The sequence below is a fragment of the Rhodnius prolixus genome, unplaced genomic scaffold (assembly GCF_049639745.1).
Source record: "Rhodnius prolixus isolate KJV_2025 unplaced genomic scaffold, Rpr scaffold_4, whole genome shotgun sequence".
Lineage (NCBI taxonomy): Eukaryota > Metazoa > Arthropoda > Insecta > Hemiptera > Reduviidae > Rhodnius > Rhodnius prolixus.
Genome location: NW_027411614.1, coordinates 39,375,617 through 39,402,356, shown reverse-complemented (window position 1 = coordinate 39,402,356; position 26,740 = coordinate 39,375,617). Strand labels below are relative to the sequence as shown.

At 30.8% G+C, this 26,740-nt stretch overlaps 2 protein-coding genes across 8 annotated transcripts in view; one reads left to right on the top strand and one right to left on the bottom strand.

Moving 5' to 3' along the window:
- Positions 1-16,230, top strand: part of LOC141456254 (uncharacterized) — a 28,947-nt gene extending 12,717 nt beyond the window's left edge. Inside the window, exons 2-5 of the mRNA XM_074132052.1 lie at positions 13,080-13,578; positions 13,735-13,858; positions 14,712-14,906; positions 15,751-16,230. Coding sequence (XP_073988153.1) covers positions 13,080-13,578; positions 13,735-13,858; positions 14,712-14,906; positions 15,751-15,842 — 910 coding nt within the window. The 3' untranslated portion in view covers positions 15,843-16,230. The remainder of the gene's footprint in view (positions 1-13,079; positions 13,579-13,734; positions 13,859-14,711; positions 14,907-15,750) is intronic.
- Aprt (adenine phosphoribosyltransferase) lies at positions 16,146-23,620 on the bottom strand. Of its 7 annotated transcripts, none has more exons than XR_012459671.1 (6): positions 23,348-23,620; positions 22,684-22,921; positions 22,505-22,583; positions 20,402-22,312; positions 20,195-20,312; positions 19,957-20,041 (listed from the first exon to the last, which is right to left on the bottom strand). XR_012459671.1 is itself a non-coding variant. In XM_074132055.1 (5 exons), exons 1-4 carry the CDS (start codon positions 23,431-23,433, stop codon positions 19,905-19,907), a joined length of 540 nt encoding a protein of 179 aa, XP_073988156.1. In that variant the 5' UTR covers positions 23,434-23,617; the 3' UTR covers positions 16,146-17,633; positions 19,868-19,904. The 7 variants fall into 7 exon arrangements, 1 of the variants encoding a protein (XP_073988156.1); XR_012459670.1 differs by having other exon boundaries at positions 20,227-20,312; XR_012459669.1 differs by having other exon boundaries at positions 20,227-20,698; positions 22,177-22,312.
- Positions 23,621-26,740: the final 3,120 nt, after the last annotated feature.

Genomic DNA, 26,740 nt, shown 5'->3' with positions numbered 1-26,740 from the left:
GTAAATGAGCTAAACATTTAAAACACGCAGATGAAAGTTTAACAATTTAATAATTTTACTTAAATGTGTCCTAAATAAGTATTATCTTTTGTTAAATAACTGTTCGTGATACTCTTTCGTAATATCATTATTTCTGGAACATTACTGAAACTAATAAGATCTAGTCTTATTAGAAGGGGACTGAATGTAATGTTTATTTTACTGTAATTACTGCACTAAAAGTAATTTTCTTGAACAGACTAGGTCACTTTGCGTTCAAAATTAAGGCTTTCCAGTTTTTTCTTCCATGTCAACAGGCGCAACGAAGCAGTTCACGTATTCCTGTTTTTACACTGGATCGTATTAAAAGTATATGCCTGTGAAACAAGATATTTTGAAACTAAGTCATAATATAGATTGGATTTTGCTATAAAGTATCTATTGCAAATAACCAGTTAGATTTAAATAAATATTCATTACTTTGCAGATAATTTAGGACTAGAAAAAAAAAATCTAAAAAGTATTAGGGTTATATTGTTAAGTGAAAGATAAAACTTTTTCTTTTCATTTTTTCCTAATAAAGTTTCAAATCTTGAATTTGTTATCACACTTGGAAGCCGTATGAACCAAAAAAGCCTCACTTTAAATAAAAGAGATAGATAGATCTTTTCTTTTTTTCTTCGTCTTCGTTTCAAACTATAATTGTAGTTGAAATACAGGAATTTAAAAGTAAGGAGTTCACCAAGTATTTGGTGCACGACGGACTACTCGAATAACCGTTCTTCGTTTGGACTGAAACGTTATCTCACCATGTATTTTATGCACATAATTAAATCTTAGGAAGTAACAACGGACGTTCTAATTAATATTACCTAACAATAACTTATGAGCAAATGTAATAATGTGCAAAACTTTATTACTTGAGCAATAACTATCTTGAATAAACTATTTTTTCTTTTCAACAAAATAAAAAAACCATTATCGATGGTGGTTTTATGTCTTTGTCATCTCCTAACGGTTGCAACTTCATTTGCATATTAGCACAATCTCCAATTATCCTATTTCAAATCCAGTAAAATTTTAAAAATATTGCCTTCAAATTCTCAATTTTAGTTCTGCTATAAACTGTACATTCCAACATCCAGTTGTGACTGACAATCTGCAATTAACTACTTACATGAAACTATGTTCCTCTCTGGCTCTTGTATGCACCAAAAAGTAGATTTAATTATAAAATTAATTCTCACTACAATCTTCTTTGAGACTGGTTGAAAGCGTTTATCAAAGATTGCTCCTAAATGCTCAAAATATTTTTTTTAATTGTCCTCCTATTCTCTTCCCAACGTAAATCGCTCATTTACCAGTTTTCTCGTCTCCATTTTTGCCGCTATAGAACATTGAAATAAGTCTCGAATAAAAAAGCATCCTCCATGCGCTGAAATTGTTCTTATCTCTGCCTTGGGTACAGCGTTCGGTACCAGGCTGTAGAGAGAAGCATACCAGCTTAGACTGATTCTATATTTTTTCTTATGTCACCTTTTATCATCGTACATCCCAGTTCTCCTTTACCAAACTTGGCTAGCCCATTCTACAAATTAGGGAGCTCTCCCTATCTGTTGGGCGAATTCGGTACTAAATTTAATAACCCCACATTATGCATACTACTCCAGATTATGTAAAGAAACATACTAATATTTTGAAGTAAAGGCCGTAAATAATGAGAAATTATTTAAATGCCATTTTTCGTTTTGCGTTGCATGTTAGAGATGGAAAACTGAAATCAATTAAGTAAATTATGCTTTCTGATTAGACATTGTAATGGAAATCTATTTATCTTCTACTTTGTTAACTTTTTTGTTTTTTAACTTGGTTGTTGAAACTTTCTGTAGTATACAGTGAGTTCTCTCTCTCTCGAATACACTCATATAACACAACTACATAAAAACACCTATACGCTCATTTCCTCCTTAATGGGCTGTAGCCCTAGTAAAAGAGCTTTGCTTCCTTAGTTTCTATCGGTCATTTTTGTTCAGCAACTAATTTTCTCAGTCCCTGAAATGAAATTTAATGATATCCTATTGCATTTTATTACGTTCAGCGTAATTAGAAGCACTATTTTATCTACCTAGACATCTCGAGGTATACCAGTAGGCTCCATAAACTCAAGACACAAAATAATATAAAATAGGGAATAAAGGATATTAAAACTACTTTAAATAATTCAATAAAGAAGAGAATTCATTACAATGAAGAGTTCAAACTTATTAGCAGATATTTTTTTTCACTAATCAAAATTCGTTTAGAGTGTATATTAAAAAATGTTTTTAATCATTTCTACAAGTGTTATCACAGTTACTTCATAGGTAATGTTTCAACATTATTATTAATGTGATCTTAATGTATTATTGATCTTAATAATTCTGACATCAACTACATTTTTTTTTATAGCAAATTTCAAGAAAACTTAATTCCTTAAAGTGAGGAAAGAGGAAATCTTTTTAGTGGAAACCCCAGATCTTTTCACTAGAATTCTTTCTAGCAAATTGGAATCAGCTCAAATAGGCTTTTATCCTTCTTCGTAATCAAAATACACACTGAAAATAATTCTGTCAACTAACTGTTGTTTTCCCTTAGATTAGATGAAGAAATCTCGGATTTAATTCCTTGGTAAGATCTTAGAAAGTTCTCCTAGATATTCTTCTTTATTCTACCTATATAATAGCCCGGTTTCGGGCCACCTGACTCACACGGTGATATCACACTCTTCAATCAAGTCATTCTGTTCTATGCCCGAAACACGATTGTGACTAGAAAATCAAGCAGATTAGGAAGAAATAGATCTTTGACTTTTTTTTAAGCATTACTGATCCGTCTTCTGCCATCATTAGTAGTAATTGAGCGGATGATGTGATCAGCCATAAAGACTTCTCCATTTAAGAGAAATAAATTGTTCTAAAAGAATAAAATATTAACAGTGAAAAGTAGAGACTTGCAGATGAGTACTTGCAGATAAGATGTGCGTGACTAGCCAAGATGGCAGTAGTTATTAATGCACATTAATTGTTTTTTTGTACATTTCCAAATATGGAAATTTTGGTAATATATTTGTTTGTCCTTGCTGCTATCTTCTGCGCTATTTTAATTTTTAAAAAATACGCCATTGCCCACGTTTATAAAGATGCAAATGCTATATAGTACCTGATGAAATTATTTAAAATATCGCATACGGGATGATTATTTATCCAAAATAGCAAATATAATTAAATGTTTCCTGTGGCTAATTTGTAGTAGGTAACAAATATTTATTATTTGTTGAAATAACGGTTCGAACACACAAAAGTATATTATCTAAACGGATTTATATGCTCCAGTTATCAGAAACAGAGAAGTTTGGAGTAATACCCAACGTCAGTCATTCTGAGCAAGATCATAGCAGTCATTGTTGTAATAAATGTTGCCCAATTTGTTCTGTATCCATTTACGTTCTCTTAGCACTAATTAGCCGGTTCGATCCACCTCACATTTTCTAATGTTAAATGAGAAGTACGACGTTTTTTAATAATAGTGAGAGCATCATGCGATTGGAGAATTGTGTGGTCAGTTGTACGAATCAAACTTCTGAAAATTGCAGAAAATTTTTTAGCGTCAAATCATGTTTAATATTTTCCATTACAAAGGTACAATGCTTTTGTTAGTTTTTAAAATTATTTTCTGCAGTCGAATGTTGACTTTGGCCAGTAATAATTTTTAATATTCCTCTTTCCAAATTTATGTTAAGACCAGATGATCATAAAGTGCTGCTTTAGCTTCCTCACCCGGGCAATCCTTCAATCCTATGAAATTAAATGCCACAGAGAATGCGCTTATGGAGTTCAGCTATCGACTAAAACTAACCAAGTTCTCTTTTATTTTTCCAGCCATGATATTCTTTCATAAATACTGCGGTAATTAGTTTAGATTAGATTCTAAAAGGGTCATCCTGAAAGCTAAGCCACTCCGACCTTATTTAGCACCTTATACCAAAGCACCTATTCCAGTCCTGTTTGTTAAAAATTTGACTTAAGAATCTGGTACCCAATTTCCGTTATGCGTTGCTTTCTGTGTAATTTTTGGATGTTTATGATTCATGTTTTAAGTTTCAGTCGGATGGGCAGTGAAAATGATCCTTCGGCAATCACTAAAAGACTAATAAAATTAAAAATAATTTTGTCTGCATTTAAAGCAAGAAAATGAGAAAATTAAAACTTACACTTCTTTTTAAGAAAGCTCCATTGGAAATCTACTCATAATTTCCAAAAGCAATACATTTTTGTATTTGTACTTGAAAATTAAAAAGTTTAACTTTGAAGTGTCCGCTAAAATGAGGAAACCAATGGAAGAAGTTTTACACTTTAGATATCAAAGAGTCACCACGGCTGAGTTTATGCAAATAAAGTGACCAAGCTTCGTTACTGATTATGATTATGATTATTATATTTTCCATTAACGAGCAATGGTTAATAATAAAATAAGGAATTTATAATATTAATGTTGATTATGTGCTACAGAGGAATACAGAGCCTTAAGCAATATTCTGTCTATTATTATTATTTTATTTATTTTTTAGAATTTATTTCTCTTCTTCCTGAACTGTGTAGAATATCATTTTCATCGACTTGAATGTTTTGTTTCTTTATCCCTCTTTTATTATTTAATGAACACGCTAGAGTTTAATGACATATTTATTTTAGAATTTATTTTATCTTAGCACGAATTCAAAACATGTGCATGGAAAAAGAAAACACACACACAATTTTGTGGCAATTCTCTGTATTTGAACTTTCCTTATTGAGTTCATTTTAGCCCACTCATTACAATTTTTGAACATGGGGAATCGTAATAAAGTTACCAAATTTGCAGGATATTAAATTGACGATTAGTCTCTTCAGTACGAACTTAATCATTGGTCAACATCTACTATTTTATTGACGTGGCTATTTACAGTGTTTTTGATTCAGTTTTTGAAAATTTTCTTGATGTTGCCACACTATTTTGAGGCCAACTTCTGAAATGTCACTTCAGTGCAAAGTATATTGAAAGTAAATTGAAGTAGTGCCATTTATTTTTTACGATCAGGTGTCGTTGATGCTGACAGATAAATAACATACACTATATTTCCGATAAACCACTAGTTAAAATTCAACGCCAAGACCGAACCCACGAATCTAGTACCGAAATACATCTTTGTTTAAGAGTATTTCACAATGCACTTTGTGGAAAGTATCCTCTCCTAAAGTGAACATAACGACGCCGACGGTGAAAGTATTTCTAAAATTTTTAAGCTTGAAGAAAAGGTGTAATCAATGGAAGTTTTGAAGAAAACCTTGCGAGAAAGTCTTATGAGGATTAATACGTAATTAAATTATTTTTATTTGAAAATCTTTGCCGTCAAATGAGACTTAATTTTCAATTTTTCATTAAAGAATTGTCTTTATAAACATCAAAACTTTCAATTGATTTACATTTTTTCAAACTACTCCCATTACCACAATGATTACAAAAATACAATTATCTCTTACAAATGAAAAGAAATACAATTATTAAACAAAAAGCGGAAATGCTTTAAATAAATAAACTAACCGTGATACAATTGGTTGTGATCAAAATAGATGAGCTTCCTCTTACGTTATTTGTACTCGCTCCTTGCAAGGGTTGTAAATGTGATGGGTAATTAAAAAAGATGAAGTTGATTAGAATCATTGCGTTAAGAATATTATTAAAACATTAAAAAGAAAGTTAGATTATATAAGTAATATTAATAAATATTAATGTTTTATCACTAGACTGAAGCCATCTTTCTGAAATAAATTTATTTTGCTTTTACAGAATCGGCTCAAGAATTACGAATCTACGAGCTCGTAACTATTATTAATTATAATATAATTTTTAAACATATAACAAAAGCGATATTAACGAAAATAATATTGATTAGTTATTTAGAATATGGCGCTTATTATTTATTATGGTGCAGACTACTCCGCCTGCGGAGAATGAACAGATGTAAACCTCACCACATCACATTCTCTAGCTATAAATCTCTAAGTCATGCCTCTATTTAATATTTTCTCCAAATTTCTAACTTACTACATGTTAGTCACTAAAAGAAAATCCTCCCTAGAACCTAATTAAAATAAATGTTACAAAAAAAAAAAAAATCCAAGAAAATTAACAGTGATAAGAGCTGTGATTAAGCCAACTCTAAAGTAAGCAGTTGAAGTCGTTTTCGAAAACATCTCCCCAAACAGAATCTGGAACTCAAAATTTCAGAAAATCGCTTCCTGCAAGAGGTGCTCTTATAAGATGGGCAGTAATTAATTAAAGGTTCATCACAGCAGGCCAACAAGTACTTTGAAGTCTTCTCAAAAGACTGGTATGGATCTTGAGACAATTAGTGGCCAGAAATAATTCTTCCTCGTCAAGGACCATTAAAAGGCAAACTGAATTTGTATTCAAAATAAAGAAATTTTAAAAAATCTATAAATTCATGTTTTTAAACTCTCTCTAGTGTATAACTCAATTCTTTTTGTAAATTTCATGCTTTACTGAAATAGTGCGTAATTTCTTTTAATCAATGTTTAGACATCAATTTAGAAGATCAAGCAATCAAAATATAAAACAAAAAACTATCACGTAAAAATTATTGGAACAAAAACATATATAAATAAATAAATAAAACACTGCAATTAAAAATTTCAGCTCATTTCCTTTAGTTTTACTGTAAAAAAGTTCTAATCTTGATGGGTTAGATTTAAATCAATTATTATGACTCAGCAAAATTTCATTACTCACTTATTCTTTCTTTCTTTTAAGCAACTGGAAAGCTGACTCAGCTCACAACCTGATCTTTTAGGCTTGTGCGACTGTCGGCTATTGTGTTCCAAGTTTCAATAGAACGCCAAAACATGTAAATGAACAAATCTTAATGATAACATCTTTGCTTGTGGAGAAAAAGAAATATAAACATAGTAATGAAAAAGAGGAAACAGTAATTACGCAATTATTTACAAAGAAAGTTGGTACATAAGATTAAATATTGCTTCATATACCCAAATGTTAATTTAATTAAATTGTAGCCACACTGCTTGCTGTGGTTAAGAATGAACAAAGTTCTGTACGATGGTATCAGTATTCCGTAATTACAACTCCTACATCCGATTAGGTAGCCAAATCCAGTGTGATGCGAGTATAATTTGCCATAATAATCTGAAATAATATGAGTTACTGTTATCAATTATTTTATTACATTTGGCATACCACCATTTTCTTAACACAGCACATAAAACACTTTAATTAGGCGCCACGTTAGCCCAGCGGTTAGAGACGAGACCTGTAAAGCTAATATGTAATGTGGTACTGGGTTCGATTCCCGGTTTTAGGCTTTGGATTTTATCTAATGGTTAATAATAGAAATTTACAATAAAGTATGTTTGCTAGTTGCCTCCATCCACGACACCTAATTAGTAGTTGGACGTAAAGCCCGCCTGAAAAAATGGGATATCACTTTACTTTTTACTTTTAAAACACTTTAATTTAAACTGCTCGTATTAAGACAATAAAATCCAAGCGGATTGAATCAATTAACTCGATAGGCCACTCCTCCCGAATAAAGTGCCCTAGACTTACTGCAATTCTAAATTTTATTCCAAAATTATTATTTTATATTGATTATTGATTTAACCTAATCGGTATTGTGGTTTAAGATTTCTGTAAAAAAGAATAGTTTTGCCAAAAAGCAAACTTTTGATCTGTGTACTTTCTTATCTTTCTTAAGGAGACATTGACGAAGGAGTTTACAAAGAGAGGGGTCCTGTATCTGAGACACCTCTTAAAGTTTAACTGAGAAACCTCTTCTTTTCAAATGTCCCAGGGTTACTCATGTGTTGTTATTTTGCTAACTGCTCTTCTGATTTTTTTTCTTATATTATACAATTGCAAACTACTACATTGTCCTCCCACACAGGGTATATTACATAACAATTCATGTTTGTTCTTCAACAGGATGGACATTATTATCTATTTTATATAATGACATCTTGAAATTAAAAAAAAAAAGAGAAAGTCTGAATTGAATAATTTTAAAATTAATTTATTTGTTGAATTTTATTATGGTGATAATGAACTATTTCAATAAGATAAAATGCATTGAAAAAAACTGATGCTGTAAGTTTGATAAAGAAATAAAATTTACATTTAAGATTTTCATTAGATTCGGTAGTAATATATTTTCACTCATAAATAAAAAGAGAAATTCAAAATATAAAATCTTAAACAAATTTCATATAATGAACGGACTTATAACAGTATAAACAAAACAGAAATTTTAAATGAACTACACTTTCCTTATAGCCCAGTAAAATAAGTAAAAAAGGGGTAATACTCGGAATGGAAGATAATTAGCTATGAACTTGTATAAATCTTTGTTTTGGCATTTTATAAGTTGGCTCAAAAGTCTCGCAGAATCTCGAGTACGCGTCACCGGATATCAGTGGTCAAAGGTCACTAAAATCGTTTTTGTTTTTTTTGTAAATATCTTGTTTCCTTCGCTCTAATTGACAATTAGAGTTTTTAAAAAAGTTGTAGAGCATAAAATTCTCTACAAATTTAGTTCAATGCAGTTTTTCATACCATCAACCGTTTTTGAGATAGAGCGCGAAGAGTGGGAGCCGCTTAGTTATATGTAACATATAGTAACGTTAGGTCTCTTGTCACACACAGATTCTACTATAAGCTCCCAGACCTTAGTGTTCTACTGATACCAAAGTTGTATTTTACCACCTTTTTTGACGAGAATTTTTGCTAATTATGTAATATCTCTGGATATTTTAATTTTTTAAGCATTATTCGTTCCAAAATATTTAATTTTGGCTTTTAAAAACAACATATATGTGTTCCATTTGTTTTTTAGGTAATGAATTACATAAATTTTTAAACTATTTTACGTATTACTCAATAAATTTGTTCTCTAAGCTTTATACCACCTAGATATTATCTTCTACTTGTTTATAATAAATTATTTTACCACAGTTTAAACTGAAGGCAACTGAAATATAGAACGAAGCGTTGATAATGATTGAAGATTTGAGCTTAGAAATCACGTTCAATGTTCTCAAGCAATCGGAAATGCTATCACCGAATCAATCTGTTGCTGCTTCGTTCGATGTATTATCGTATTGCGACGTGAATAAAATTTCAACACGGGTGATTTTTTTGACGTCTTTACAATCAAATATTCCTATGTTAACGCTGGAGCAAAAAGGTTTCACGATCAAATAGTGCAAACTGTCAATAACGGAGTTGGAGAAATCTTCTTCTTAGATGCACCTGGAGGAACTGCTAAAAAGTTCCTAATTAGATTGATTCTGCAGCAATTCGATCACATGACATAGCCTTAGCTTTTGCGTCGTCCGGAATAGTTTCATTTAACCAGACTGATCTACAGCACGCGTGGCTAGTAATTATAATATTATAATATTTTTGTAGTTTGTTTATTTTTTAATACGAACGATGTATTGAATTAGACTGTAGACCTAACGTTACTATACACACGGCTAAGCGGCTCCCACTCTTCGCGCTCTATCTCAAGAACGGTTGATGGTATGAACAACTGTATAGAACTAAATTTGTAGAGAATGTTAGCTCTACAACTTTTTTAATAACTTTAAATGTCATTTAGAGCAAAAACCGATTTTAGTGACTTTTGACCTCTGATTGCCGGTGACACGTACACGAGAGACGATGAGACAACTTATAAAATGCAAAAACAAAGATTCATACAATTCTATAGTAAATTACCTTCCATGCCGAGATTAAATCCTTATTTCTTACAAGATCTGGGATATTGCTCCATTAGTCTTTGCCACAATATGATCTCTGACTGTCGTAAGCCAAATATACTGTAACCTCGTTAACAAAGCAATTAAATAGGATCTTAAATCGTTTCCTTCTCCTCCTCTTAGCAAAGTCTTCACAGAGGTCCTGAATATCACCATGTGGAGATGTTCTCTAAACCTGCCTTGCACGGTAAGAAGAATGCCCCTGAGAAATCTCGTCTCGATTTAGCATCAGAGTGTTAGTTACTACATTAACATTAAAAGTATTTCTATGATCTATAAACGAAAAATCAATCTTTTAAACATAAACTAACTAACTTATTGTACAAGATAAAAGTTTCACCCATATAAATTTACCAACCATAGCAAGTTTTTAACGCTAAATTATTTTATGAATAATGAGAACGTTATTGTTATTTTCACTTATAATTTTGTACATATTTGCTTACATACGTTACTAGAGCATATTATCATCGTACTTGGGTATTTGTTTTTGACGCTCCAAAATTGCTGAAACATTAATATTAAAACAAGTCCATTACAAGTATGGCAAATATAAGATACATTCACCTAAAAATTGAAATAATATTGAACAACCAGAGATTTTGAAGCACTTGCAAATTTTAAGACAGATTGTACTAATTTTAACGTGCTTGACAATAACATATTTTAAAGTACTTCTTTACAGGTTCACATTAAATATTAACTACATAAAAGTAAAATGACTCGTTCACGACACCTAATCGGTAGTTAGACGTTAAGCCTCACATGAATAAATAGGCGATTATTTTACTTTTACAAGTAAAATAACGTTTTAATGATTGTACATCTCCTAAATATTTGTTATATATTTATACATATAACATCAACTATTTACTTGCATAAACTTTCATTTTATTTGTTCTTAATAAATAAAATTAAGAATAAGTATATGTTTGAGATAATACTAATTTCTAAGCATTAAACCATAGCATAAAACTACCGAAATTCACAACAGAATTCTGAATGACTAATGGGATTAGTATGTAGGACTACAATTAATTTTGTATCTGAATCTATTGAATACAATAATTAATAAGAATACTTATTTTAAATGCTGTACTTACCAAACCGTAACACAATAATACAATCCAACCACTCATTTCAATAAGCAAGAAATTTGAATATGAGTAGAAGATTTAATTAAAAGGTACAGATATTTTTTAAATAAACTATTTCTTCTTAAATTTTCATATCATTTATGGGATCAAAATAATGGTGCAGTAAATGAAAATAAAGTTTTCTAGATAGTAAATAAACTTAGAACAAAAAAGGAAGAACTTTAATCATTTTTTTAATTAAAATATATTAACTTTTTTCTTGATTACTTTCACTGTTGAATTATTAGCACTCACCGAAGAAAATTATGTGCAATTAAAAGAGGTATACCATTTCATAAATAAATGTTAAGTCGCGAAGTGTGATATCAAAATTTACAATTATTTTAAATTTACATATATTTGTTCAGCACGATTAACATTTGACACTTCATTCAATTAGATTTGTTTATAAAATTAACTGAACATGATGTTTTATCGATATGTAAAAATATAAAATTATAATCATTAATTAAAAGGAAAAACTTTTCAGAAATTAAAAGATAAAATTCAATAAAGCAATAAAGATACTTTAAAATAAAGCAAATTCACTTTGTGATTCCCTCAATAGGTATTCTTATATCAAGTGTAAAGGAGGCTAAAATCTCAAAAGTACCATTGGATTTTGAATAAATGAATGCAGGTACCCGGGAAAATAATCTGAATGTAAAGATAGTGGTTTGTTTAAAGAGAACCCTCAGTTGTAAACTGTAAGTAATTTACTAAAATACCTTAACTGCTTATTTGCGGAAAAAATTTTGGTTCACTTAAACGGAGAAAAAATATTCTGTACTTCAATAAGGCAAGTTCGTTCTTTGAAAATCTTTAGACGGTTTATTGTTACAAATTAAAATTAGGTCAACACTATTCGCTCTTCTATTTAGTATCATTAAAATAAAGGAAATTTCAACATCACTAAATAAAATTAACCTAGATAGATTTTAGACATTTTGACATATGCAAATAAGTGCCTTTTCAAATCAATTTAGATTATCAATCACTCTCTCCCTCTCTCTCACTTTTATTACACTTCTTTTCCAATTTTTTGCATTCTTCACTGATCTTAATATTTGTCATTCTAAATTATGCGATACCAGAAGGAGATGTTTTTGCTAGAAAAGAAAGGTCACTTTGAAGAATCTTTGTTTGGACGGCAATGAAGAGGAAGAGAAAGTAGGAAAGCCCTACGCCAAACCTTCTTTGGCTACTAAGATCGATATTGGTATGCGTGTCTAAGCAAACTGGTCAGTTTCTTGTGTGCCCCTATCAGTTCATCTTGCACGAACATTCCACCCTGGTCGATTTATGGAAACTTAGTTATGACGTGTCCCTCTACCGTGCGCCATACAGAGTAAACATTAAATTCTTAACACTTTGCGACAGCTTGAGGCAGTTGACCTCTCTGCGACCGGCAGTTAAGTGCAGTTTCAGATATCCACAGTGACGATCACTTGAAACCTCTGGTTCCACTTGCTTGTTGTTTACATCTATTCCTCCACTTCTAATTAGTCATTTATATTTAATGCAAAAATGGGGGGAAAAACTAATAAAATTAGCATATCTTTAATTTGATGGTTTCTTAAACCGTGTAAGGCAAATAGTAGTGGGCAACAAGAACAAAAATGAAAACTAAATTATAGTAAACAAGTGTTTATCTAATAAAGTAGTAATAAGATTGTTGGCAAGTGGATTCGCGATCCATTTATATTCTTTCCGTTTATTTCAATATCTTATGATTAAGCGCTGTGACCACTTCACTCCCCTTCAGGTGTTACTTGTCCTTCGTGACGCCAAGGTCTTTAATTTCTTGTTGTGACCCCCGAAGGGAGCAGTGGTGGGGATTAGTTCTATAGCTACCCCTTGGTCAGTCGAATGCCACATAACACGAGAATGTACATCATATTTGGGTGCGTTGTTCAACTTTTTATTTATTTAAAATAACATTTTCTTATTATTTACTCAAAGTTTGAAAAATTTCTAAACGATCTCCTTGTTTGAATATTAAAAAGAGTATATATCTATTTGTTGAAATGTTCAATTAAATCAGACAGATTCTGAACTTAATAAATAATTTCATCTTTGTTACTGTTCATAGATCTCCAGAGATCCACCCAGTTTCTCCAAGAGTCCCTCAAACTGGAAAAGCTCTTTGGGGTCGATTTAGGGGACGGGTAGTTGCATGCTGCAGAAGAGATAAAAACAAGAATATAAAAATAAAACCAAACAAACCTCCAATAGAAAAGAAATCCAATGATAAATCTTCAATATTTTCTCGACTATATAAGTGGAGGAGAAAAGAACCACCTCCACCTCGGCTGGCGAAACCGGAAGCGGAAACAGAAAGGACCAATCCCAAGGGCACCACCAGGAAATGGAATTGTTTTTCGAGAATAAATTGTTGCAAAAAATGTAAAAGAAAAGGAAGCGCAGTAAATCCAGAGCGATCCGTTCCCTCCAGGCTTCAAAGGGGTAAATGGTGGCGCAAATTATTTTGTTTGGACAGAGCATGCTGCGCCAAATGTAAGCGTAAGAAAGGCCTTACACCTGCTACATCCATTAAGAAAAAGGAGAAGCCAAGGGCTCAAAGTGTTTCGGTGAGTTCAGTTCTTCCAAGTAAATAATTATACCCTTCATACTTAAGGTATTCCAAGCTAACTGTACATAAGCATTTTTTCCAAAACAAAGTTTGTTTATATTAAATTAGAAGTTTTACAGATTATTATTTCTGAATAGAGGCGTTGTTATTACAGGGACTTCCCAAGCTGGAGCAAAGTTTGGTTGAACATAATTCTGTTATGAAAGGTGCAGTACCTGTACTCCCTATATGCCTTGCCTGGTTTTGCTTATTTTTAAATGTCTTCCTGCCAGGAACAGGTTCGCTTACAAATTATGAGCTATTATTTATTATAAAGTGCTACCTTGACTTAAATATATTATTTAAACATATTATTTGGACAAAGTCAGTATTGGTTTAAAGTAAAAGGGAAGCTGAAATTTAATTAACAAAAACTACATTAAGAGGAACTCGTTTTTAAACCTTGATATTTTTTTTGTATATTACAACGAGAAAACACACCATGATGTCCATTGAATAATGAACAAATTAAAACGAAACTCTTCTCTGCGTTTTATTAGATTGCAATGATATTTCATTAATGAGGGAGCTCCTCATTTAATTAAAACCAAGCACGCTCCTAAGAGGTTAATATAAAAAAATAGTTTGGTGCCTTGATTTTAACTCAAGTTGTACAAGGTCTTTCGACTTATAGAGCAAGATTTAATCGAAAGATCAATAAATAAACTTTCATTAGCTGAAGCTAACTATAAAATTCAAGTTCTTTGTTCTTATGATAATCATAAATTATTTTCATTAAATAATGATAATGAATATTGCAGATTTTCATTCTATTCGCGCGAATACAGTTTTTTACTTTCCTTTAAACAATCCAACTTTTTAAAATACTAAGCTATAGTACAAAAAGCTTCTTGGCTGCGGAAAATCGAGTTCGCCCCTTTGCCCAACTATTAAGATACTTTCTGGTCACCCAACTTTTGCGAAATATTGCTTTCAAATTCATTTTTAACTTCTAATTAAAAAAAAAAAAAAAACAGTAAAAAAATAAATAATTATTTGTAACTTCTTAATTTCTATGATAGTTTCTCAATATAATAATCAAATAATATCAAAGCATGGCTTTTAATTGATTATGTCATTTTTTTGTTGCAGGCACTATAACAAGCGGTTTTCTATGCTTGTGCTTTGGAAAACCAAGATTTTCAGTTAATGATTCTGCGATCGCTAGACTGGGCTCGTTTTGTGTCAATTTCATTGTTGGAATTAGCCAGATATTTACAATTATATTTTGTTTGGTAGGATGGGGTTGGAGCATTTGGTGGGGAGTCATGATGGTCCGACTTTCTAGTAAGTAAAAGTAGAAAACCAGTGTTTTGTAAGTCAACTTTTATGGATCTTCAGTTGCTACAGCAAAGAACCTTGCTTTATCATTTAAATTCTGAATCAAACTATGTTTTCACTTTAACAAATTTCGCGCGATATCCTTCCTTGAAGAAATATGAATGGCTTAGAGAGATTTGCAAATTAATGTCAATATAAACAAAAAAATATATTTTTAAAATTAAATTTTGTTTTTTCAACACAAATTTATATTATTTGGTATCGCATCTTATTTTATTTCAAAAAAGAAAGGTGTAAAAATAAATCAATTGGAATTAAACTTTTACCATCAGATAATTTTTAGCAAGTGTTTATACGCAAGAAAAAACTACTAGCACGGTTTCTATGCAAGCAAGTTGGATGGACTTTTATTTTAAGTCACACTATTATATTTAGAACGTTCTTGTTACAACATTTTCATACTTAGAAAACTTTTAGATAGTGCTTTCACATGCAAGTGTGCTCTAATGGAGCAACCGCAATGGCACGTATACTCCCTTTATATTTTATTTTATTTTTATAAGTTTCAGCTTGGGATATTTTAGACCAACTGTATGTAATAAACCCTTGCAGAATTATTACATTAGTGTAATCTCCAATTAATGACCTTGGCACTAATATTATAATGTGTTTTAATCACTGAAGAGAAAGCTACAAAAGTGCTGGATATTAATATTGGATCTTATTTTTATCTTTAGTATTAAGCTCATTAATACATCTTAAATTTGCTAAATAATTTTTTCATCAATACTAGTTAATTACCAGTAATAGTACTAATAATGATGTAAGTAATGCTTCGTGACGTTTACAGGGAAGAACAGAAGAATAAAATTGGCAGAAAAGGCATCAAGTTCTCAGGCACCGGTTGTCAACCAAAACCATGACTTGGAAAGAGGAAATTAAGAATATCATTTGTTTCTATTATTACTTATTAGGAAAATTAGAAATCAATAACTATTTTTAACAAATATTAATCATATAATTTGAAACATACTTTTCTAATTTAATTAATCTCTCTCCGAAATATGTTTTGCGGAATGAGCTTGTAACTAGTTTTAAAAAATGTAAATAAAATAACTTTATTTATCCATTTCTAATTAGATAAATTGTTTATATATTAGTGGAAAGCATAAATTTATTGTAATTATGTATATAGATACATTTATATATATCTAATATTTTAAGGAGAAAAAACTGAATCTCAGGTGACTTCTTATTAATTTTAATTACTATTTGTAATAATTCTAATTTAATTCTGATAAAGGAAAAGTATAAAACATTTTTAAGAAAATGCCAAGAATACGAAGAGTATACAGAACAGAAAATAAATTACACATCCCTTTTTTGAAAATGTGAGTTCCATAATGTTGTCTTCCACAATTATTGATATAAACCTTTGTGATAAATTCGAACACTTTAAAATTGTTAGATTAATAAAATTGCATTAATTTCTTTTTTATTTAATATATTGCTGCCACAAGCTGTATTACCAACGAAAAAAAAGAGGTAGCACAGACTGGTCTTATTGTTTTAGCAATTAAAAAAAGAAGAAGTTATATTGTTACATAAAAAAAAAAATAATCACAATTAGCGTGACAATATTTATATAGTTTAACAAGAAAACATGTTTAAAGATTTTTGAATATAATTTATATTTGGTGCATTTATACAAATTGTTAAATTAATACATATATTATATAATGTATTTATGTTTTTATTAAAATTATATATATATTCCCAAGAATTAACAAGATTTATTAAATCTTTAACTCAAAACTACTCAATGAATTAGAAAGCAGAAAGTTTTCCTTCAATAAAATCAAGTAAATCTGAAAAAATAGTCCAATAAAGGAGCATTTTTGCTTCCTAATTTTGACCATACCTTCAAGTCAAATTGCATTTTTCTACTGAAATGCAAATATTGATTGCAAAAATCATTTGTCTCTTATTTCTTTATAGAAAGTAAACTATTGTTGCTAATTTTAATATTAAAGAAAACGGACCACTTTTTTTTAAAAAAAAGTGAGTTTCACAACTTTGTCTTCCACAATAATTAACCCTTGTGATAACTTTTAACAACCTTTGAAGCATACAAGATTCATCATACAACAAATCGTCAACATTGTTTTTGGAGAATATAGATAAAAAATGTTTAAAAACGACATTAAAAATATTTAAAACTTCGAAAATTATGCAAATTACTTCTAATTGGAACGTTCTTTCTAGATACGAATAATATTATAAGAGATTTACATTATTGATCGGCATCTTGACTTACTCATAAAAAAAGGGCCCGCCTACCAGGAAACTGGGATGAAATAATATGAAATGAAATAATAATTTCATTTTAAATATTTGATTCTTTTATTTTTCTACGTTTAGTGATCCAAGACTTTGTTATGTTCTAATCAAACAAATATATCGATCCATTTAATGCTACTCAGATCAAAATTATTTGAAACTTTGTTTTAAAAAGCGTCAACAAAAGACCGTTTTATGTTTTGCGCTCAAAATCAAAGGTTAGGGTTAAATGCATGATCAAATTTCATGCTTACAAAAGCATGTTCTAAATAAAATAAAATGTAACAAACCCAGAATATATTCTTATTTCTTTTCTTTAACCTAATCCTTATTATCAGGATACTAGGCCCTGGCGCCCCAACAATGCTGACCTAGCATTGGCTGGGTGTACTTCTGGAAAAATTACCAAGATAATGGGTATTAGATTTTATTAACAAATGGTTAATAAATATTGAAGATGTTAATATTGTGTACATAAGTAAATTATATCAAAAAGGTTGGGGTTGGAATAGCGTAAAAATTACTATGAAAATCAAACCTTCCATATTTTTTTATGAGCTTCAAGTCTTTATCAAAGTGTTTAAGTAATCAGATTTTGGGTCGAGGGGAATGACTCATATCTTAATGTACAGTACATGGACCAACTTAATTAAAGAAATCAAAGTCAAAACCGCGAACAAAGCTAATAATGCCAAAGCAGTCCCGTCTCAAACTACTTAGCGCTTGGTGATTGAAAGAAGTTCAGCCCAATTATTGAGACATAAATAATAAAACGTCTGATAAACCTTCAATGACTTAAATTGTACGCTAAAGTGCGATTCTTTCAATTCCTCAATAGGTGGATAGCTCGAGGCTCACCGTATCCGCCAGGTCATACATAGCATTTCAGCTAAAAGAAAGCGGATGTATCGGTCCGAGAAGTTTCTACCTATGTATAATATTTTATATATTATGTTTCTATATATATGCAATCAGGGTTCGCAACAAATCTGGAAAGAAAAAAACATTTGGGAAAACAAAGGAAGGTTAATTAAGAACTTAAAGAAGCTAGAAGCTAAAGGAAGACTGCTTAATAAAGGCAACGAGCGTCAAAGATGGCTAAATAGAAAAATCGTTTCAGAATGGAATATTATACTATACTATACATAATACTATTTATGATCCTGCTAACTTAGAAAAGTATGATCCAACCAGTACCTGACTGATAGAATCAGAGGCTCAGAGGTCACTGAAGGTTTTGTTTACAATGGAGGCAAATTCACCACTTCCAATCTTATGCCTTTTCGAGATTCATTGATATTTTCGAAGAACGAGAGCTTTTCTTCTGTCAATACTAATTAGTAATACCCACCATGGTTAACTCAGTAAGATCTAATGCGTATCCTCTTTTATGATTTAATTCAGACTATAATCGTTCTTAAATGCTGTATTTAGGAAAAAAAGTAATTCAATATTTGCAGCAAAGCCAACAGAACTGATTTCTTACTCTAATGATGTTCCCAAAATGCACTTTATAATAATCTGAAGTTGAGAATATATAGAAACACACAATGCATTCCTTTTATTAAGAAATTATAATACATTAAAACAATGCTTCAAGTGTTAAAAATAAAAGCCTTACACATAAACCCATGACTCTAAAATATAGACATATTAATAACTAACTTTACTACTATGTTTAATTATTGTATCTAATGAATAACTAATTTTTTTAAAATTTATTTAGAATGTTATACCATCGCTAGATGCACTATTGCACTATTTGTAATAATTATAATAATATTGTCACTACTAGACATTGGCTAATTGAGGTGAGAGTTACCCAGAAGTAACACTCCCTAACTCATCTCCAAGATTATCTACACCTTCAAAAGAGAGAAAATCGCGAGACCATTGGCTTTTTAATCGCCTAGGAGGAGATCTGGAATGTAAATTTTGAAAAAGTACATTACTTTTTTTTCCTCCTGTATGAGGAAGTATTAGATTATATTCTCAAGGATTGGCTAAAAAGTCTACGCTACCGCGCGTCAGAAGGTCAATTGTGACACCAACCAGTACAGTAACTCCTTATGTCCTGTCTATTTAATTAAATTTAAGTTTTTGAGGAGAGGTTCCTGGGCAATGTGTGGAGATGTGGATTACTCTTATCCGAAGAACCTAACCTTGAGCCGTATCAACTCTTCAAATTGACCCAAAACATGCCGAGATTCATGTTCAAATAAGGGAAATATTAGATTAGATTCTCAAGGGTTGGCCAGAAAGCCTATGCTACAGCGCGCCAGAAGCATATCCATTTAAACCATTCGCAGACTCGTGCCATAACAAGCCTCTAGAGCGGTGGTGTAGGCTTCTTGGCAAACCACCTAAAAGTCTAATCTACAATCATCTCTTTTCTTAATTTTTATTTCATTTTTTTGCAGAAAATTAAACGATTCTCGAAAAATCGTCTTTACTCATTTGAGCACTTGAAGTAAAAGAAAATGGTGTAACTGTTCATAGCAATGGTTTTTTTTTCTGTGAACTATTTCTAATATCACAAATGGTGCCAGCGAAGTTCTAAAATAATGTACAGAAATATAAATATCTTAATACTAAATAATGAACCATGAATCACATGTTACCAGTACCGTATGATAGTAAATGTTGTTTTCTATTGTAAATTTATCAAAATTGAACCATGGAATAAACTGGAGCTGGAACGTTGTCTCTGCCTCTCAGGTCATTGAGTTCCATAATAACCAAACACTCAGCCACTTCGATCTTCAGTGAAGATAACAGATCGCAAGAGGCCTTCAGACTCCCTAATATTAAAATGAAATTTATTTTTATTTATATTTTACTTTATAAAATCCTTTAAGACAATGAAAAATTAAAATGAAATCATAACTTCATTTAATATTTTTATCTTTTTTTTTTTATTTTGAATTTTTTATAAAATATATATATTATCACACCTGAACCACATTTTAGTTTCACAGATTCTTACCCCCATTCTCCATGAAGGAGTCATCACAATTATTTTCCTAAATCCTACAATTAATGACTGGCCATAATTGTTGACAAATATTTAGACTGAAAACATATAGAGTTAAGATTGTGACACAAATTAAATTAGTTTGCTTAAACAAAATTATTAAAATATGACCAGTCAGAATAATTACCTTTCGAGTTACCATACGAGGAAGTCGGATGCACCCCAAGTTAAACATCATAATCTTCAAACTAAAAACTTATTTCATGCCATTTACATGCAATTACCAATTATAACTGATGTATTGAGCAAGTTAATAATTCCACCATATTTCTGCTAATTATTTTTTTTCAGAAAGTAGTGCGTTCTGAATTATAAGGGACATTAAAAAAAAAGTAACCAAATTCCACAGCTTGAGAAATAAAAACTTGAAGCAATCCAGATTTGAATTATGGCCATTTATTTTCTTCGCCATTTTAGCCAATTACTGTCCAATTAATGAAAAAGCCTACATTATTATTATTATTATTTCACTTACTTATTTTGCAACTTATACAATGTACATCATGCAAAAGAGATGAAAGGGAATTTGAGCAAATACACACACAGACTCACGCGCATAAATGCATGTGCATCCAGGGACATGAGTGGAAATGAACGACAGCCATCCATCCGGTGATGCCGTTCACCACTCTGGCAACCTTACACAGCAACCATTCTAGGAGATCAGGGTTATTTGTTGAGATGGTCGCTTGGCCAACGCCGCTTTAGTCTGCGATTAGGATTTGAATGAAGTGAAGGACATGTTGGGAATCAGAGGGTTATTATAATTATAATTTTGATTGGATAGATTTGTTAAGTTTTATGTACCTCCTTCATGACAAAGATATTTTAGGTCCTCTTAAAATGATTATATTGATTAAATTGATTATAAATATAAGGAGACCTGCTATTTAATTCATCCTTTTATTATTGTATCACAGAATCCTTTCAAGTATTTTATAAACATGAAGGTCTGTTCAAGTCTCACTTTTCATGACTGTTTTTGCAGTGAACTACTGTCGCTGTATATAAATTTTATATCTATTTTGAAATTACCCCTTTCCAATCATTCGCACTCATATCTTATTATATTCAATAAAGGGCGATCAGTACGTAGTAAGCACTAACGCTGGGCGACTAAGGGATATCAACCTCATTAAGGTATTAACTCCTAAGAAACCTCCGCTTTAGAAACTCTTTCTGATAATGTGAACGGGTTACCTGACAGAAGGGCCCATTAAAAAAAAGGAATGGTTTGATGGAAGACGAAATTAGTGTACACTTTTGGTCTTTGTCTTTGGCCAGAGCCCAGGATAAGCGTTAAAAACCACTTTATAAATTAATGACTATAAATGAAAATAATAAAGTTCTTCAAATAATGGTCTCTGCATGGAAAAAAAAATAAAATAAAATAATAATAATACTCGCTGTAAGAAAGCAACATTCCCAACACCGGCGACGAATTTCATGCTACAGGGGAATAATCAAACAAACAAAATAACATGCATTTTGCTGATCAAAACCAAAATTCAGGATCAATCATGATTTTCTTAAGTGAATCCCCTGCCTACTTGTCAAACAAAATTTCTTCGAGTACCAACATTTATCACAAAATGTTCTGCAGTTATTTGACGCCAGCAACTACTTGGACTAGTGTGAACCTAAGGCAAACATTATCTCAACACCATATACACCCACGACCATTTATATCTTAAACACTTTTAACACATTATAATCACAGATTGCGTAGAGCAACTTTGTGACATAAGCTTTAAGGCCACCAATTTTAAAGCAATCTGTAAAGTAATTATCTATCTTTAAAAAGTAAACCAATTTCTTCTAAAAGAAAAGGATAGCTATTTTACATAATACTGTGGCTTTATCAAATTTGTTAACAGTAAATTCAAAAGAAAAGCAAATTACCAATTGGTTATAACATTATGTCAATTTTAGTTAATAATTTTTTTTAAACAAAAGAATATTCTATACTCTGCTTCATATTAGTTTCACTTGGTGATTTCCTTGTTTACAAATCTACTCCTTTGTTTGTTTATTTTTGCTGCAAATAGGATTGTAACAGAATTTATTTAAGAAACTATTTTTTTTTTTTGTATGAAATTAGAAGAAAATCAATTGTGGCATCGAATTAACTCTAAACATTTCATACAAATATACTGATGTAAATAAGAATTCACTAAAAAAGGTAACAAATGCTTTCAACACAAATTTTAAATAGGAGCGTGACACTTACCTCCAGTTGCTAAAAGATCGTCTATGATAAGAACAGTCTGTCCTTCCTTTAAACTGTCTCTTTGCATTTCGAAAACATCCTACAATATACAATTACATAAATGTAGAATATAAAGTTGCATCTTATGTATTCATGTATAATAATATCTTGATAACAAAATAAATACGTTTTATACTTACAGTACTATACTCTAATGAGTAAGCTACACTAGTAACGGGTCCTGGAAGCTTTCCTTTCTTCCTTATCGGTACGAAAGGCAATGAAAACTCTAGAGCCACCAATGGCCCCAATAAAAATCCTCTGGATTCAAGACCAACGACTGCATCGAATTTCTTGTCAAGTTTTTTAATATGGTCAATTACTAAGTCACATAGTGCTTTAAATGACTGGTTATTTAATAAAACTGAGAAAATATCTCTAAAATAAGAAATAACATAGATCTCAATTTCATTTAATAAATTTGCGTAATAGTATTGAGAAGTAAAATTATCTGATAGATCAAAACATCCTTTACAGATATTATTATCAGTGAAAAGAAGATATGTGGTATTGATTAAAAAATTAAAACATTAAATAGCAAGAAATATGAGGACCAAATCTGGTAATTCCATTCTACACTTTACACTTTAATCTGCTCGGAGTAATATTTTAATAATGTAAGAAAAAAAAAAAAGGGTGAAAAAAAGCCAATTTAGCACTTTAAATACTAATACAATTTAGTATTTAGTAATAATAGTTCTTTTCTAAATTCCTAATAAAACTGATTGTATTTAAAACTATTCGATACAGCTGTAAAAATAAAACTTCTTTATAAACAGCAAAGTTAATGTTTTATCATATTACCTGAATACAATGCCTTGTTTTGGAAAATCTTTATAAGATTTAATATGCTCTCTCACTAAATTAAGTTTACTAGAATTTGTTTCCATGTCACTTAGAGCAATAATGCGCAATTTTACAAGTAATTAGACAACAAAACGTTCAACGTACACTGATACAGACTCGAAGCTATTGTTTTGTTAAGTGATTCCCACAATATCCAATCCCCACTTGAGATATCAAATCTTATCTTTAAAAAGAGAAGACGGGGGAGGTTTCATAACCTGACGAGTTTGGTTTAGGTTATGGTGGAAGTTAGTGATGGGCTATACGAGTCCGCCTGTGGAATCATTGGATTTGAATCAACTCCAGGGTCGGAATCGATTCCAAACACTCGTTCATCGATTCCAGTTGCCGTACCTATCCTATGCTTTCGTGCAAATATCATGCAATTTATTAAATATTTTATTAGTACTTAACTTCATCAGTTAATAACAAAACTACATGTAATTTGCAACAGTTTTAAAAGATATATAATATCTAATTGTTATTGACAACATCAAATAAAATTAGCTTTACACAAGAACAAGATTTAAAACAAAGCAGTTTTGTTAATATCCAGCAGGACCACTGGGAGGTTGAAGTTACCCTGCCAGGAGGGGAAATGAAATGGGAAGGAAATAAGGTTGTTAAAGGTATCAATGATGTTAGTTGGACCTTAAAATATGTACATGCAAACAAATTAAAATATAACAATGAACATAAACTAAGAAAGATTAACGAAATGAAATTATATTACTAAATATTTAATAATGAATAAAACTAAGCCGTCTATATATATATATATCCCAATACAAAACAAAATGAATAATTTTTATCACAGACTAGAGAAGGATTAAAGTTTAAAGCTACTTAGAACTTAAGAAATTAATTAATGTAAATTTTTATTCAGAAATAATATCATAGAAACATTGCTCGACTTTAATCTATTGCGTCTGTCAACTAATATTTGTCCAGCTTTAGAGAAAATCCTTTCGCAAGGAACTGAAGTGGCTGGAATGCATAATCTTTTCAAAACAACGTCATACAATCTGGGATATAAGTCTTTCCTCTCTCTCCACCAATCTAACGGATTGGCTTCTCTATTTAAAAAAGGTTCTGCCAAATATTTGTCTAATTCAATTATACTGGCAGATACTGGGGTCTGTTTCGCGTTTAACGTTTTAATTTTTGCATCGAATTCCCGCCAAAGACTAGAAGTAGAAGTTGTGGATGATGGAACATCGGTAGATAACGAAGCTTTCGGAATTTGAATAAATGATAATTTAGTGGCAAGAGAATGGTACATTTTCCGGAATTTAACGTCGCTCGAAAAACCTTCGTTTTTAAATCGCGGATCTAAAATCATCGATTGACCTATAATTTCTACCGATTCTAAATTGGAAAACCGATTTGAAATATTAGCGCAAATTACTCGAGCCATTGATTGTATTTCAGGTCTGTAATTTGTGTGCAAAAATTTTGAAACGTGATCGGTCATAAAGCGCGAGAATATAATAATTTTAGAAATTGTTATATAATTTTCCGAACTTACTTCGTCCGTAATTTCATTAAATATCTGCAATAATTGAACCGCGCTCTCTAATATTTCCCAATCGATTGTTGTTATATTATGTTCACCCTGTAGATTTAATAAAGCTATGGTCGCGATCAATGGCTGTTTGGTTTTTAAAACGCGATCAAACATTATAAATGTGGAGTTCCAACGAGTGGGGACGTCTTGTTTTAATTTTAATTTTGGGAAACCCATCTGTGTTTGTGTATTATGTAGCTTGGTCAGAGAATGAGAACTTCTTTTAAAATATTCTACTAAAGCTTTAATTTTGTCGGTCGTTACGCGAATTTCTGCGATTCCCGAATGGACAACTAAATTCATTGAATGGGCAAAACAAGAAATATGCCTCCAATTGCACTGCTTTACTGCCGAAACAATATTTGCACCATTATCAGTAACAACGGCAGTTACTTTATTGGTGAGTTCCCATTCTTGGACCGTGGATTGCAGGTGTGAGGCCAAGTTATTCGCTGTATGTCGTTCAGAGTAACTAGTACACTTCAATAAATGTGTTTGTAAATTTGTGTTTTGGTCTATGTAGTGGGCAGTTATAGCAATAAAGCTTTCATTATTCACCGATGTCCAACAATCAGTTGTTAAACAAACGGCATTTACTTCGTTGAATTTACTTTTTAATTTTGATTCTTCCCGCTTATAAATCATTGGGAGTAAACTGTTGGATATATACTTTCGTGAAGGTACATTATAACTGGGGCAAAGCAATTTAATTAATTTTCTGAACTCTTGATCTTCAACAATACTAAAAGGATGATATTCTTTTACTATCATTTTGAGCAATTGTTCATCAATTTCCTTGGACTTACTGGGGTGCAAAGGTTTGATTACTTCTACAAAGTCAGTCAAGGATTTTTGAATTACCGGAGCCTTATGGGCAGATGAAGAGAGAGGAGCGACATCTGCAACTTCTGAATGGATGGAAGCTAAACTAGTAGAGGGAAGCGAGCTTAAATTTTGAGTGTCTATAGAAGTTAAATGAGATTTCTTAACAGGGATCTCTTCAGTGCTTTGCTCTGTATTCTTTCTTTTATTGAATGATATAGGATGTTTTCTCTTCATATGTCTGAACAAATTACTAGTAGAGCCACTTGTAAAGCTAACGATTTCGTGGCAATACCGGCATTTAGCTTTGACAGAATCAATAGAATTAAAGTGATTCCAAATTTCACTGCGTTTTGGCATTTGTCTGAAATTAATTTACTAAAAATTAATAAAATATTAAATTTAAAAAATAAGAAACAATAGTAAAAAAGGCGATAATAACCCCGTTGTTGATGGGCAAAAATAAATAAATAAATAAAAAAGTAAAAAAATTAAACTAATTTATTAAATATTTTGCTTTTAAAATATTTTCAAATATTCAATAAAGAAAAACAAAAGATAAAAATGAAATAATTATTTAATTTAGGAAAATATTAGTCTTTGAAAATATTTTAGAAATCAACAAAGCACACGCTCTTCAACTTAATTAAGATTTACCACTGGAAAACACCCTTATCTGCTTATCATCAGAAGACAGACACATGAAATATTGTTATCAGCACGAAAGATGAAATTGAAATGGCCCTTATTGCTATAGCTACATATCTAGAGACAAAAAAATTATATTACCTAAAGAGCGTACTTACTACAGACTCCCTCCCACTCTTATTACCTATTTCACAAACATTCGGCGATTGGAAATATTTTTTAGCAAAATATTATTCTATTTATTCTAAGCAGATTCTTAAGATGATTTTAATTTTTAAAATTTATTTTTGTTTATTACTCTTATAAAATACGAA